General features: G+C 42.8%; 1 protein-coding gene across 1 annotated transcript in view; it reads left to right on the top strand.

Annotated features, from left to right (window-relative positions):
- The window catches only part of LOC139368373 (chondroitin sulfate proteoglycan 4), a 115,859-nt gene that overhangs the window by 64,338 nt on the left and 39,076 nt on the right, over window positions 1–12,445 (top strand). The window contains exons 2-3 of the mRNA XM_071107161.1: window positions 2,384–2,547; window positions 3,692–7,255. Of these exons, the coding sequence (XP_070963262.1) occupies window positions 2,384–2,547; window positions 3,692–7,255 (3,728 nt within the window). The remainder of the gene's footprint in view (window positions 1–2,383; window positions 2,548–3,691; window positions 7,256–12,445) is intronic.

Raw genomic sequence — 12,445 nt, forward strand, 5'->3', positions numbered from 1 at the left:
CACACACACACACACACACACACACACACACACACACACACACACACACACACACACACACACACACACACACACACACACACACACACACACACACACACACACACACACACACACACATTGAATAAGTTTTGAAGACATATTTTTACCTTTTATAGTTACAATAATGAGTCAGAATAACTGCCCACATTGCACTTTATACAGCACAAAGTCTTACAATTAGATCTGTCTCTTGTGGTGGCATTGCGCCATCCACTCTTGGCAAGAGTGCTCTGCTGCTGGCTTGCTGGGTGCTCTGTTAGTTTTTGAGGGACACTGTGACCTCTTTGGAATGTTCTGGGTGAGATGTAGCGATGTCTGTCTTTTCCTCCTGGTCCCCAAAACATCTGCATTGTCTGTCGTTCAGAACAGTGTCAGAGTTCCACTTCGATGAATTCCAGAAAGGCGCTCTGGCTTGACCTATAATCCCCAGAAGGCGAGTGTGCGGCTTGTGGAAAGCCCCCTTCTATGTCTCTTGGCTCTAGCTTTGGAAAACCCTGCCTTGGAAACAGGGCCTTGGAGGTCAAGCTATTGCTATTTAGGAGCACAAGCTATTGGGAAATAATTGGCTTCCTGAGTGGTTTACTGTTGGAGAGGGGCTCCGGAGAACGTGGTCCAAGGCAGATGGCTGAATTTGCATATAGCTGGAAAGGAGACAGCCAAAAAGCCTGGGAAACCCTACAGCCCATAGTTGGCTCACAGAAACCCTCTCTAATGATAATGACTGATGTCTCAGTGAGAGAATCCTTTTGAAGTGATGAGGACACCTCTTCAGAGAGCAACAGCTGTACTAGGCCTGATAATGTTTTAGTTCCTCCAAAAATAGCTTTTTCATGTTGGTCAGTACAGATGTTGGTCAGCATAGATGCAATGGACCATGATACAGAGTTGCAGCTGAACCAAGATACAATGAAAGAAAGTAAAAAATTATGAAAGGTTAGAGCTGGGACGATAAACAGAAAATTACCAACACCGACATTGCATTCCTCTTACCAAAGCATTTTGCATAGGCCTACGTTGGTGATTTTGCTTCACATGTTGTATGTAGATTGTTCTAAAAACCATTATCTGCTCAACAGTAATAGCCTATACATTACGTTGATGCCTGCAATGATGGTATCTGCCTGTCCCTTTTTTGCTGTTGGCTACTGTGTGAGCAGACCACTCTCACTCCCCCTCCCCTACTATGCGCACAGAGGAGGGAGAGATGCATTCTGAGAAGCTCAAGCATATGACCATTGCTCAAAATGCAATTGCGGGACAAATACAGTTTTCAAAGCAACTACTGTTATTCCAGTTACAGAGAGGAGAATCACAGCTTTCTATGAGTATATACTGTATTGCTTAGCTACCAATATTGAGTTCATGACAACATTTTACAACCGGAGTAAGTTGTAGTATGGTTTTGATTCGCCCCTGGAGCAAGCAGAGTGCGCCATTTGCAGTGAATGGGCCTACATCAAGTAGCCTTGGAAAGTTTTTCTAGGACATTAGAATACATTTACTGATAGATTAATCAGTTAGTCTACATGGCTATATAGCAACAATATCATATTGTAATGACCACGATAGATTATAAATGAGAGAATGTCCACTACAGTTCTTGAATTGACGGTTTACTGACTTCAAACTCACAGGTTACTGTCTGGCTGTAGCCTACGTCATATAAATCAGACAATCACAGCTACTCAACTTACTGTCGGGACAAGAAGAAGAGAGAGAACAATGACAGCATGGCATATAACGGACGTCTCAACTAACCTGAATTCAATGTGAAATCACCCAAAAATGTCACCAAGTCATTGGATTTAGGTTCAAAGTTGGGTGAAATTCCATTACGTTGATTACTTATTTCAAATCAAATCAGTTTTCCACGTCGATTCAGTATAATCACATAGAATGTTTTTGTTGATTTGATGTGGAAGCAACATTGATTCAATCAGTTTTTGCCCAGTAGGAGGCTACCATCTCAGTTGTCTTACTTTGCACTGGAACAAAATGTTTAGAGCCCTGTCGCTAATGTAAAGTAACTGTCCATTTAAAAAAAAGTACAAAATATATTTGTTGTTATCCAGCAAACTAGTTACATTTACCACCATATGACTTATTGTCCATATCGCCCAGCTCTATGAAAGGGTATCAAGCTAGTTTTCTGTTGATATCCTTATGCCATTTGGTATCAAGAATCCCCACCACACCTTTGTCAATAAAATTGGCCACTATATGAATTAATGAGTGACTGTATACTTAACAAAAATACATCTAACCATATTTATTGACTGTTCAAAGAAAACTGTGTCAGAATTTTTATTTTCTTTCACGCTCCTCATTTTTGTCTCTCCAGCATCCTACTTTGGGGACAGTTTCTGCAAGATCACTTCGATCCAAGATGTCTCCTCCTTTCACCTGTCGCTGCAGTTCAAGACCAGCCGACGAAGTGGACTCCTCCTCCTGGCTGCAGGGATGCAGGACTACCTATTTCTGGAACTCCAAAATGGGAAATTACAGGTTAATATCAACACCCGTCTTGTCGGAAAGGATTCTATTTACAATGTACTATCAGACCACCTTAACCCAAGGCAACCTAGCAAGCTGTTGCAAAGTGTATTTTACACAGGTTCATGGTGTTATTAAACCACCCAGAAATGTGCAAGGCATGGTTATTTAGATGGATGACTGATTGTGAATCCTAGATGGCAAACATGTTTTGTCAGCTGGTTCACAATATTTCAGTTTATAGTTCTATCCAGGATTGGAATTGGAAAAAGTCACTCTGGGGACTGACCATGTCAAATCCTAGAAATTCAAATTAAACACAGATTTACAAAAATGATTTCACTTTGGGGACTCGGTTCCTATGCATTCCCGCGCCCCCCAATTCCAATTCTGGTTCTATCCTGTGGAGATGAGGCACTAAAAGTATTAGAAAAAGGACACCTGTCTTAAAACTTCCTATAAATGTCCAATATTGTAATTGAAAGACTGACAACAGCATCTGTGATGTCACTTTCCTCTTTCCAAACCAAACATGTACTTCAACCTAATACACTTAAAGATTATAACAGAAGTGAAAGCAGGCTGGTGGTGTGTGCTCATTAAAGAAGCATGTATGTGACAGTTTCAATTAGATGGTACTCTGAAATCATTCTACATTGCTTTACTGGTTGACACTTTAAAATGGGATTCCTGACATTTTAATACCATAATAAATGTCTTGGCAGAGTCTGTGAGGAGCTGAATTCGCATCACATAAACAATCCCTAAATTGTGTACAATAAACAAGGCTTATTGTTTTTAGAGTTCTTGTGCGTTTGCTATTAATAACGTTTGAATATGATAGAATCACAAGAAAGCTATGATGCTGCTCACACAATTCTTAAAATGCTTACCCCGTTCTCCTCTGATCCATAAGAAGCAGTTTGTAAGGACAAGATAGTTGAAAGAGAGATGCCCCCAAAAAGACAATCACAAGTCTATGCTAGATTGATTCCTCTTTGATATCATCTTTCAAATCCTTTTAGATAATCGTTCATGGAAAGAAAGGCAATGAGGAAGGAATCCTTTCAAGAATATAATGACAGTCCAAAAAACATGCAATTATTGAGCTTCATAAAATAGCAATGACACTTCTCTTCTCCCGTTTTTCACATAGGTGCGAATGAACCTTGGGGCCGGTGAGATGGTGCTATCATCATCTCTGGGGCTGCAACTGAACAACCTCCTGGAGCACAAGGTGTCTATCACGATGCAGGAGGCCAAACTGACCATGCTGATCGATGATCTCTTTTCCACTTTCATCTCTGTGCCTGAAACCCAGGAGGACCTCAACATTGACATGGGGGTTTACATGGGGGGAACCGGAGACTTAGACGCCCCATATCTCAGCAATGCCATACCTCCATTCCGTGGCTGCATGACCAATGTCAAGTTGGAGTCCCATCAGTTTGATATTCTCGACTCCGAGCCCATTGACTGCCATGATACAAAGGAGTCCTGTAGCAGTGAGTTTGAGGTTGGTGATGGAGAGGCGACTAGCTTTATCAGCCCAGACTCATTTGTGTCCTTCCCTACTTGGAGCGGGGCTAGTGGTAGTGAAAGGACCTTGGAGTTTCTCATGAAGACCACCATCGAGGATGCCCTACTCACCTTCCACCCTGGACGAGAGTCAGACTTTATAGCTGTTGGCGTTGTGGGCGGTTACCTAAAAGGTGTGGTGGACTTTGGGAGTGGGATTGTGGTACTGGACAACCCCAGAGTACAGCTAGATGATGATCAGTGGCATAGGATCAGAGTCACTGTAGATGCGAGTGTGTTTGAGGTTAACGTAGACAGCCAGCCTGCCTCTCTCTCTCTAAGGGGCTCAGAGCGATTGGATCTAGTTGGCAATCTGTATATGGGGGGGATCCAGGGCAAGATGAAGGATGTGTTTCGTGATAGTAGCTTGTCTCGTATGGAGGAGGTAATAACATCTGAGTCTTTTATCGGATGCATGGGAGAAATCAAAGTGAACCAGAAGGAGAGAAGCCTGCAGGACGCGTTGGTCACCAAAGACGTCCATGTGAAATGCGAGGGAGAGGACTATGACTACTCAAGTTACTATGATTTTGAGGCAACCACAACTACGGCTCCTGTTCGGATCCGATATGTCGACGCTGACCCTAATGAAAGACATTGCTACCCAACTGACAACACACCAGAGGCCTTCCGGAACATTACAAAACTTATTGAAGTCAACCCTTTGCTTGTGCCCGAGGGTGGGGAAGCTTTTCTCGATATTAACAACCTTAGCCCTACATTTAACCTAAACACTGTGGGAATCCGCCAATCCCAGATCATTTTCACTCTACAAAATGACCCTTGGTACGGACTCGTAGATATGAACATCAATACCAGACGTACCAAAAAGTTTACACTCCTGGACGTGGTCAACAAGAAAATCAAGTATCTCCACGACGGCAATGAAAAGTATGGCGATCAGATCCAGTTGGAGGTGTTTGCCCATAGTAACAGTTACCTTCCAGGATGTCTTAAAAATCCCCACCAGTACATTCTCCCAGTGGAGATCATACCTGTCAATGACACACCACAACTAAGCGGAGGAAACATTTCCATCACAGAAAACGGTCGCACTCGCTTAAATCCCAACCTTATCAAGATTGTGGATTCGGACACTCGCTGTGAGGAATTGATTGTCACCGTGACCTCAGAACCTCCCAGAGGGGTTGGCTACTTAGAAAATGCCCAGCAACCAGGAAAAAGTATCAAAGAGTTCACATGCAGGCAGTTGAAAGACGGCAATATATATTTTGTCCACAGAACTGGGAGCGGTGGGATAACTCTACAGGTATCTGACGGACAATCCATAAGTCATTCGACCACTTTTAAACTGTCCATTACACAGCCCCAAATGAGCCTTGTGACCAATACTGGCCTTCTGTTGTCTCAGGGAAGCAATTCTTCCATTGGGATCCAGAACCTGGCCGTCATTGCCACCCCTCGTAATGGAGATGTTGTGTTTAATGTCACACAGGCTCTGAGATATGGTGAATTGCATGTTCTCACTCGCAATGGTTTGCCCAAACAGGTGACATCTTTTCACCAGTCAGATTTGGAGCAAGATCGCTTGAGATATGTTAGCACAGTTTCAAGTGACCTGGAGGACGTTGTGTCAGATCATTTTCAATTTGATGTCCATCTTGGACAGTTTTCCCTATGGAACAATACTTTTTTGATCAAGATCACACCCTCCCAGGTTAAAATGGCCCAAGTAGTTCCCCTTGAGATTGAAGGCAAGGTAGAGCAAAAGGCAATAAAACACACTGATCTTGAAGCAGAAGTGAAGGGAAAAAGTGTAGCCCCAGAAACTATAAGATACATCCTTCTGAAGGCCCCCACACTGGGTACTCTTCAAATGATTGGCAGGAAGCTAGTTGAGGGAGACAGTTTCACCCAACAGGACCTCTGGAATGCCCAGGTCAGCTATAGAGTCCAGGTGCAAAGGGCGGTGGCTAATGAGGACCAGTTCCAGTTCAGAGTCTTTGCAGAGAATCAGTACTCCCCTATGTATACCTACCCAATCAAGATCCAGGCTGATTCAGACGCCCCTGTTTTGACTAATGAGAGACTCATTGTCTTGGAGGGCGGGGAGAATATTCTGAACAAAGACTATCTATGGGTTCAGACATCCATCTCGACAAACTTTGTTTACAGGGTGACGCAAGACCCCAAGTATGGCCGTCTCATCAGGGAGTCCCCATCTGGACAGCCCAGGTTCGACGGGGCCATTAGAATGTTCAGCAATGAGGATCTGAATCTAGATAGGCTGATTTACCAACATGATGGCTCAGAGTCTAGCGATGATGAGTTCTCTTTCCTGGTATTCGAGCAAGCAGCAGGAAGTGAAAACATCAGAATCGATGGTCAAGAGTCTATGAGCAGCATGTTTAGAATATCTATTCAGTCCAAGAACGACCACGTGCCTCTTAGAGTGGTTGATAAAACCTTCAACGTGGTGCGAAACGGACAACGTTTGCTGACCACAGAAGATATCCTCTTCAGGGACAATGACTCAGGGTTCAATGATACCCAGTTGGTCTTTGTTCGCACAGGCATTCTCTCAGGAAATATTGTCTCCCCATCAGACCCCTCGCAGCCCCTCTTTCGTTTCACTCAAGCAGACGTGAAAGACCAGAATGTTCTATTTGTGCACCATGGAGCAGACCGTGAGCGCTTCCAGCTCCAGGTTTCTGATGGCCTGCATAAGACCACAGCCCTGCTGCAGATCCAGGCTGGTGAGGCCTACCTCCGTGTGGTGAACAACACTATGGTTGTTATGGACCATGGAAGCACAAAGACGCTCAACACCAGTCTGTTGAGTGCAGAGTCCAACATGGACATTAGAGACGCCAGTGACATTAGGTACCAAGTGACATCACCCCCTAGTGATGGGAAGATCATCGTGAGTGGGATTGAGGCCTCTTGGTTCACACAGGAGGATCTGAAAAAAGGTGTGGTGTCCTACGAGCATAACGACCAGAGTCTGAGCTCCAAGGACTCGTTTGGCTTCACTGTGGAAGCGAAAGGATTTTCTGAGGAGGGTACATTCAGAATAAAGATCTTCAAGCAAGGCTATCTGTCTGAGCCTGTGGTCATCACCAATGAGGTCATCATCTCCTATGAGGGAGAGCACACTGTGATCGACCAAGATCATCTTAAGGTATGTTTACATTATATTCCCCTCTACGTTTACCAATCATTGACATCCGCTACCGCCAACTGAGTGACTTAGTAGACTGTAATTGTGCTTATGAAGCAGTCATTAGAGTTGGAAGTACCCAAGCATGCACCCTCAACAGTATGTACACTTTATGGCTGCACGATCTGGATAAAATATCTAATTGCGATTTTTTTTTGGGGGGGGATATTGCAATTATGAATAGCGATTTTCGAAGCACTTGGGTGAAAACGTCAGACTTAGTTAACACAAGAGTCAGGGTAGAGAACATCACTTCTAAAATGAGATCATATGAATGACTACATACTATGCTAACTGAATACAAAATCAAATGAAACAAATATTTTCTAACATTGTTATAGGCTACATATGATACTAGATAGTATACTTACACCAACATATTAACAAACATTTTTACCATGATCATCAAAATATAGTGTGCATTTATTAATAAATTAGTGAAAAACATTGAGTTCCTATTTTACCATTATAAGTTCCTAAATAACCTAAGTTAATTATTTATTCAGGCAGCCATAACCTGCAGATGGAATAGGAAACTTATGATTGTGCAATTATGTATAAGTAGCCTCAATAATTATTATAATTGAAATTGCAAGTCTTAAAAACATGTAACGTGTAGCCTACCAATTGCAAGGTGCAGCCTGTGTCCAAAACATTGGAGTCTGGTCTAGTTATTCAACGAGACGTGTTTCAACTTGTCTCTTAATTTTGTTATAGTGTTGGGATGACAACTTGGGAGAAATATGTGCGAGATGGAATCTTGTATCTCCTTTCCAGCTTGTTTATCATCTTCTTGAAGCGGTCTTTGCTGACTGTGTAAGTAGGAACCATGTCTTTGGCTATGTGTTAGCCTCTGTGATATCTATGTCTGCGCAGGGTGTTATTTTGGGCGTTACACTTGAAAACCCATCAATGCCTGTTGAAAGTAGGTGGATGGTTGTGGCTTAGTTGCTTTGCTGCTTTTGGGCACTTTTTTTGTACAATACAATTGTTGTAAAGTAGGGGATGGTTATTCTTCAAATGATTTAATACATTTGTTGTGATGCCTCGTGTTGTTCCCATAACTCTGAGTCATTTTTTGCACAACACTTGCATTGGGTTGACATCGGTTTGCCTGTAGCCAAAATATTGCCATACTACTGAAGATGTGCCTTCTTTGGCACCAAATCAACATTCTCATTAGCACTAGCAGCACTCATGTTTCGAACACTCACTGATGTAAAGCCACAGAGTTCCTTACTGTACTGTCTTTGGTAAAGACCTTTCTCCCCTCACCAGCACCTAACTGCGCAATGCATGTGATTGACCAGCAGGTGCATACCATGCACAGAGTAAGAGAGGCCGCTTGTGATTGGTCAGTATGCTCTGCGCATGTAGAGTGAACAAACAGTCTAGTGCATCTCATTGGAAGAGGTACCAAAATCTAGTTTTTGTTGTATCAACAGTGTCAAAAAAAGGACAAAATTGTAGCCTCTTGCGATACGAATATTGCACATGTCAATATCGCAATTTCTATCTGAATTCGATTAATTGTGCAGCCCGAGTACACTTGTACAGTTGTTGTTCATTCATTCATCCTGTTCATTGGATAATTCTTCAATTCATTCATAGTGTTTATAAATTCACTTTTAGTCTCTGTGGAGCAGACTCAGTTTCACATGACATACAGTAATCACACAAACGTGGTGTAAATGTGATGTGTAACCCCAGTCCCTGATGTAAATTAGGAATACTGTGCCTTCGCTTCGGAAATATTCAGACCCCTTGACTTTTTCCACATTTTGTTACGTTACAGCCTTATTCTAAAATTGATTTAAATATTTTTTTCCTAATCTATTAAGCATTCAAAACTGAAATATCACATTTACATAAGTATTCAGACACTTTACTCAGTACTTTGTTGAAGCACTTTTGGCAGCGATTACAACATCGAGTCTTCTTGGGTATCACGCAACAAGCTTGTCACACCTGTATTTGGGGAGTTTCTCCCATTCTTCACAGCAGATCCTCTCAAGATCTGTCAAGATGGATGGGGAGCGTTGCTGCACAGCCATTTTCAGGTCTCTCCAGAGATGTTCAATCGGGTTCAAGTCTGGGCTCTGGTTGGGCCACTCAAGGACATTCAGAGACTTGTCCCAAAGCCACTCCTGCATTGTCTTGGCTGTGGGCTTAGGGTCGTTGTCCTGTTGAAAGGTGAACCTTCGCCCCAGTCTGAGGTCCTGTGTGCTCTGGAGCAGGTGGTCATCGAGGATCTCTCTGTACTTTGCTCCGTTCATGTTTGCCTCGATTCTGACTAGTCTCCCAGTCCCTGCCACTGAAAACATCCCCCCAGCATGATGCTGCCACCACCAAGCTTCACCGTAGGGATGGTGCCAGGATGGTGCCAGACGTGACGCTTGGCATTCAGGCCATCTTGGTTTCATCAGACCAGAGAATCTTGTTTCTCATGGTCTGAGAGTCCTTTAGGTGCCTAAACTCCAAGTGGGCTGTCATGTGCTTTCTACTGAGGAGCGGCTTCCGTCTGGCCACTCTACCGGAAAGGCCTGATTGGTGGAGGGCTGCAGAGATTGTTGTCCTTCTGTAAGGTTCTCCCATCTCCACAGAGGAGCTCTAGAGCTCGGTCTGCTGACCACCAGGTTCTTGGTCACCTCCTTGACCAAGACCCTTCACCCCTGATTGCTCAGTTTGGCCGGGTGGCAAGCTCTAGGAAGAGTCTTGGTGGTTTTAAACTTAATTTAAGAATTATGGAGGCCACTGTGTTCTTGGGGACCTTCAAGGCTCCCGAGTCTAATGTACTTTATCTCAGTGCAAGAGGCGTCAGTCCCTAGTTCGTATCCAGGATGTATCACATCCAACCATGATTGGGAGTCCCATAGAGCAGCGCACAATTGGCCCAGCATCGTCCAGATTTGGGCCAGGGTAGGCCGTCATTGTAAATTTGTTCTTAACTGACTTGCCTAGTTAAATAATGGTTACATTTTTTGTTTTAATGTTACAAAAATAAATCTGCAGAAATGTGTTGGTACCCTTCCCCGGAGCTGTGCCTCGACACAATCCTGTCTCAGAGTTCTATGGAAAATTACTTCGACCTCATCGCTTGGTTTTTGCTCTGATATGCAATGTCAACTGTGGGACCTTTCCAAATCATGTACAATCAATTTAATTTACCACAGGTGGACTCCAGTAAAGTTTCAGAAATATCTCAATGATGATCAATGTAATCGTGATGCACCTGAGCTCAAGGTCTGAATTTTTATGTTTATTATGTTTGTTTATTCTTCACTGACTAGTTAAACCTTTATTTAACCAGTCAGTGAAGAATACATTCTTATTTACTATGACGGCCTTCCAAAAGGCAAAAGGAATTTAAAAAATACAATATAAATATACAGTTGAAATTGGGAGTTTACATACACTTAGGTTGGAGTCATTTAAACAAATTTTTCAACCACTCCACAAATTTCTTGTTAACAAACTGTAGTTTGTGCATGACACAAATCACTTTTTCAACAATTGTTAACAGACAGATTACTTCACTTATTATTCACTGTATCACAATTCCAGTGGGTCAGAGGTTTACATACACTAAGTTGACTGTGCCTTTCAACAGCTTGGAAAATTCCAGATAATAATGTCATGGCTTTAGAAGCTTCTGCTAGGCTAATTGACATAATTTGAGTCATTTGGAGGTGTACCTGTGGATGTATTTCAATGCCTACCTTCAAACTCAGTGCCTCTTTGCTTAACATCATAGGAAAATCAAAAGAAATCAGCCAAGACCTCAAAAATAAAATTGTAGACCTCCACAAGTCTGGATCATCCTTGGGAGCAATTTCCAAACGCCTGAAGGTACCACGTTCATCTGTACAAAAAATTGTACGCAAGTATAAACACCATGGGACCACGCAGCCATCATACCTATCAGGAAGGAGACACGCTCTGTCTCCTAGAGATGAACGTACTTTGGTGCGAAAAGTGCAAATCAATCCCAGAACAACAGCAAAGGACCTTGTGAAGATGCTGGAGGAAACAGATACAAAAGTATCTATATCCACAGTAAAACGAGTCCTATAATCGACATAACCTCATAGCCCGCTCAGCAAGGAAGACGCCACTGCTCCAAAACCGCCATAAAAATGCCAGACTACGGTTTTTCAACTGCACTTGGGGACAAAGATCGTACTTTTTGGAGAATTGTCCTCTGGTCTGATGAAACAATTATAGAACTGTTTGGACATCATTAGGTTTGGAGGAAAAAGGGGGAGGCTTGCATGCAGAAGAACACCATCCCAACCGTGAAGCATGGGGGTGGCAGCATCATGTTGTGGGGGGGGCTTTGCTGCAGGAGCGACTGGTGCACTTCAAAAAATAGATTGCATCATGAGGCAGGAGAATTATGTGGATGTATTGAAGCAACATCTCAAGACATCAGTCAGGAAGCTAAAGCTTGGTCACAAATGGGTCTTCCAAATGGTCAATGATCCCAAGCATACGTCCAAAGTTGTAATAAAAAGGCTTAAGGACAACAAAGTCAAGGTATTGGAGTGGCCATCACAAAGCCCTGACCTCAATCCTATAGAAAATTTGTGGGCAGAACTGAAAAAGCGTGTGCGGGCAAGGAGGCCTACAAACCTGACTCAGTTGCACCAGCTCTGTCAGGAGGAATGGGCCAAAATTCACCCAACTTATTGTGGGAAGCTTGTGGAAGGCTATCTGAAATGTTTGACTAAAGTTAAACAATTTAAAGGAATTGCTACCAAATACTAATTGAGTTTATGTAAACTTCTGACCCACTAGGGATGTGATGAAAGAAATAAAAGCTGAAATAAATCACTCTACTATTATTCTGATATTTCATATTCTTAACATAAAGTGGTGATCCTAACTGACCTTAGACAGGGAATTTTCACTAGGATTAAATGTCAGGAATTGTGAAAACATTTATTTGGCTAAGGTGTATGTAAACATCCAACTTCAACTGTAGGACAAAACACGCATCACGACAAGAGAGACCTAAGACATCAACACAGCATGGTAGCAACACAACATGACAACAGCATGGTAGCGACACAATATAGAAGCAGCACAAAACATGATACAAACATTATTGGACACAGACAACAGCACAAAGGTCAAGAAGGTAGAGACAAA

This window comes from Oncorhynchus clarkii, chromosome 2, assembly GCF_045791955.1.
Source record: "Oncorhynchus clarkii lewisi isolate Uvic-CL-2024 chromosome 2, UVic_Ocla_1.0, whole genome shotgun sequence".
In the NCBI taxonomy this organism is placed as follows: Eukaryota; Metazoa; Chordata; class Actinopteri; order Salmoniformes; family Salmonidae; genus Oncorhynchus; species Oncorhynchus clarkii.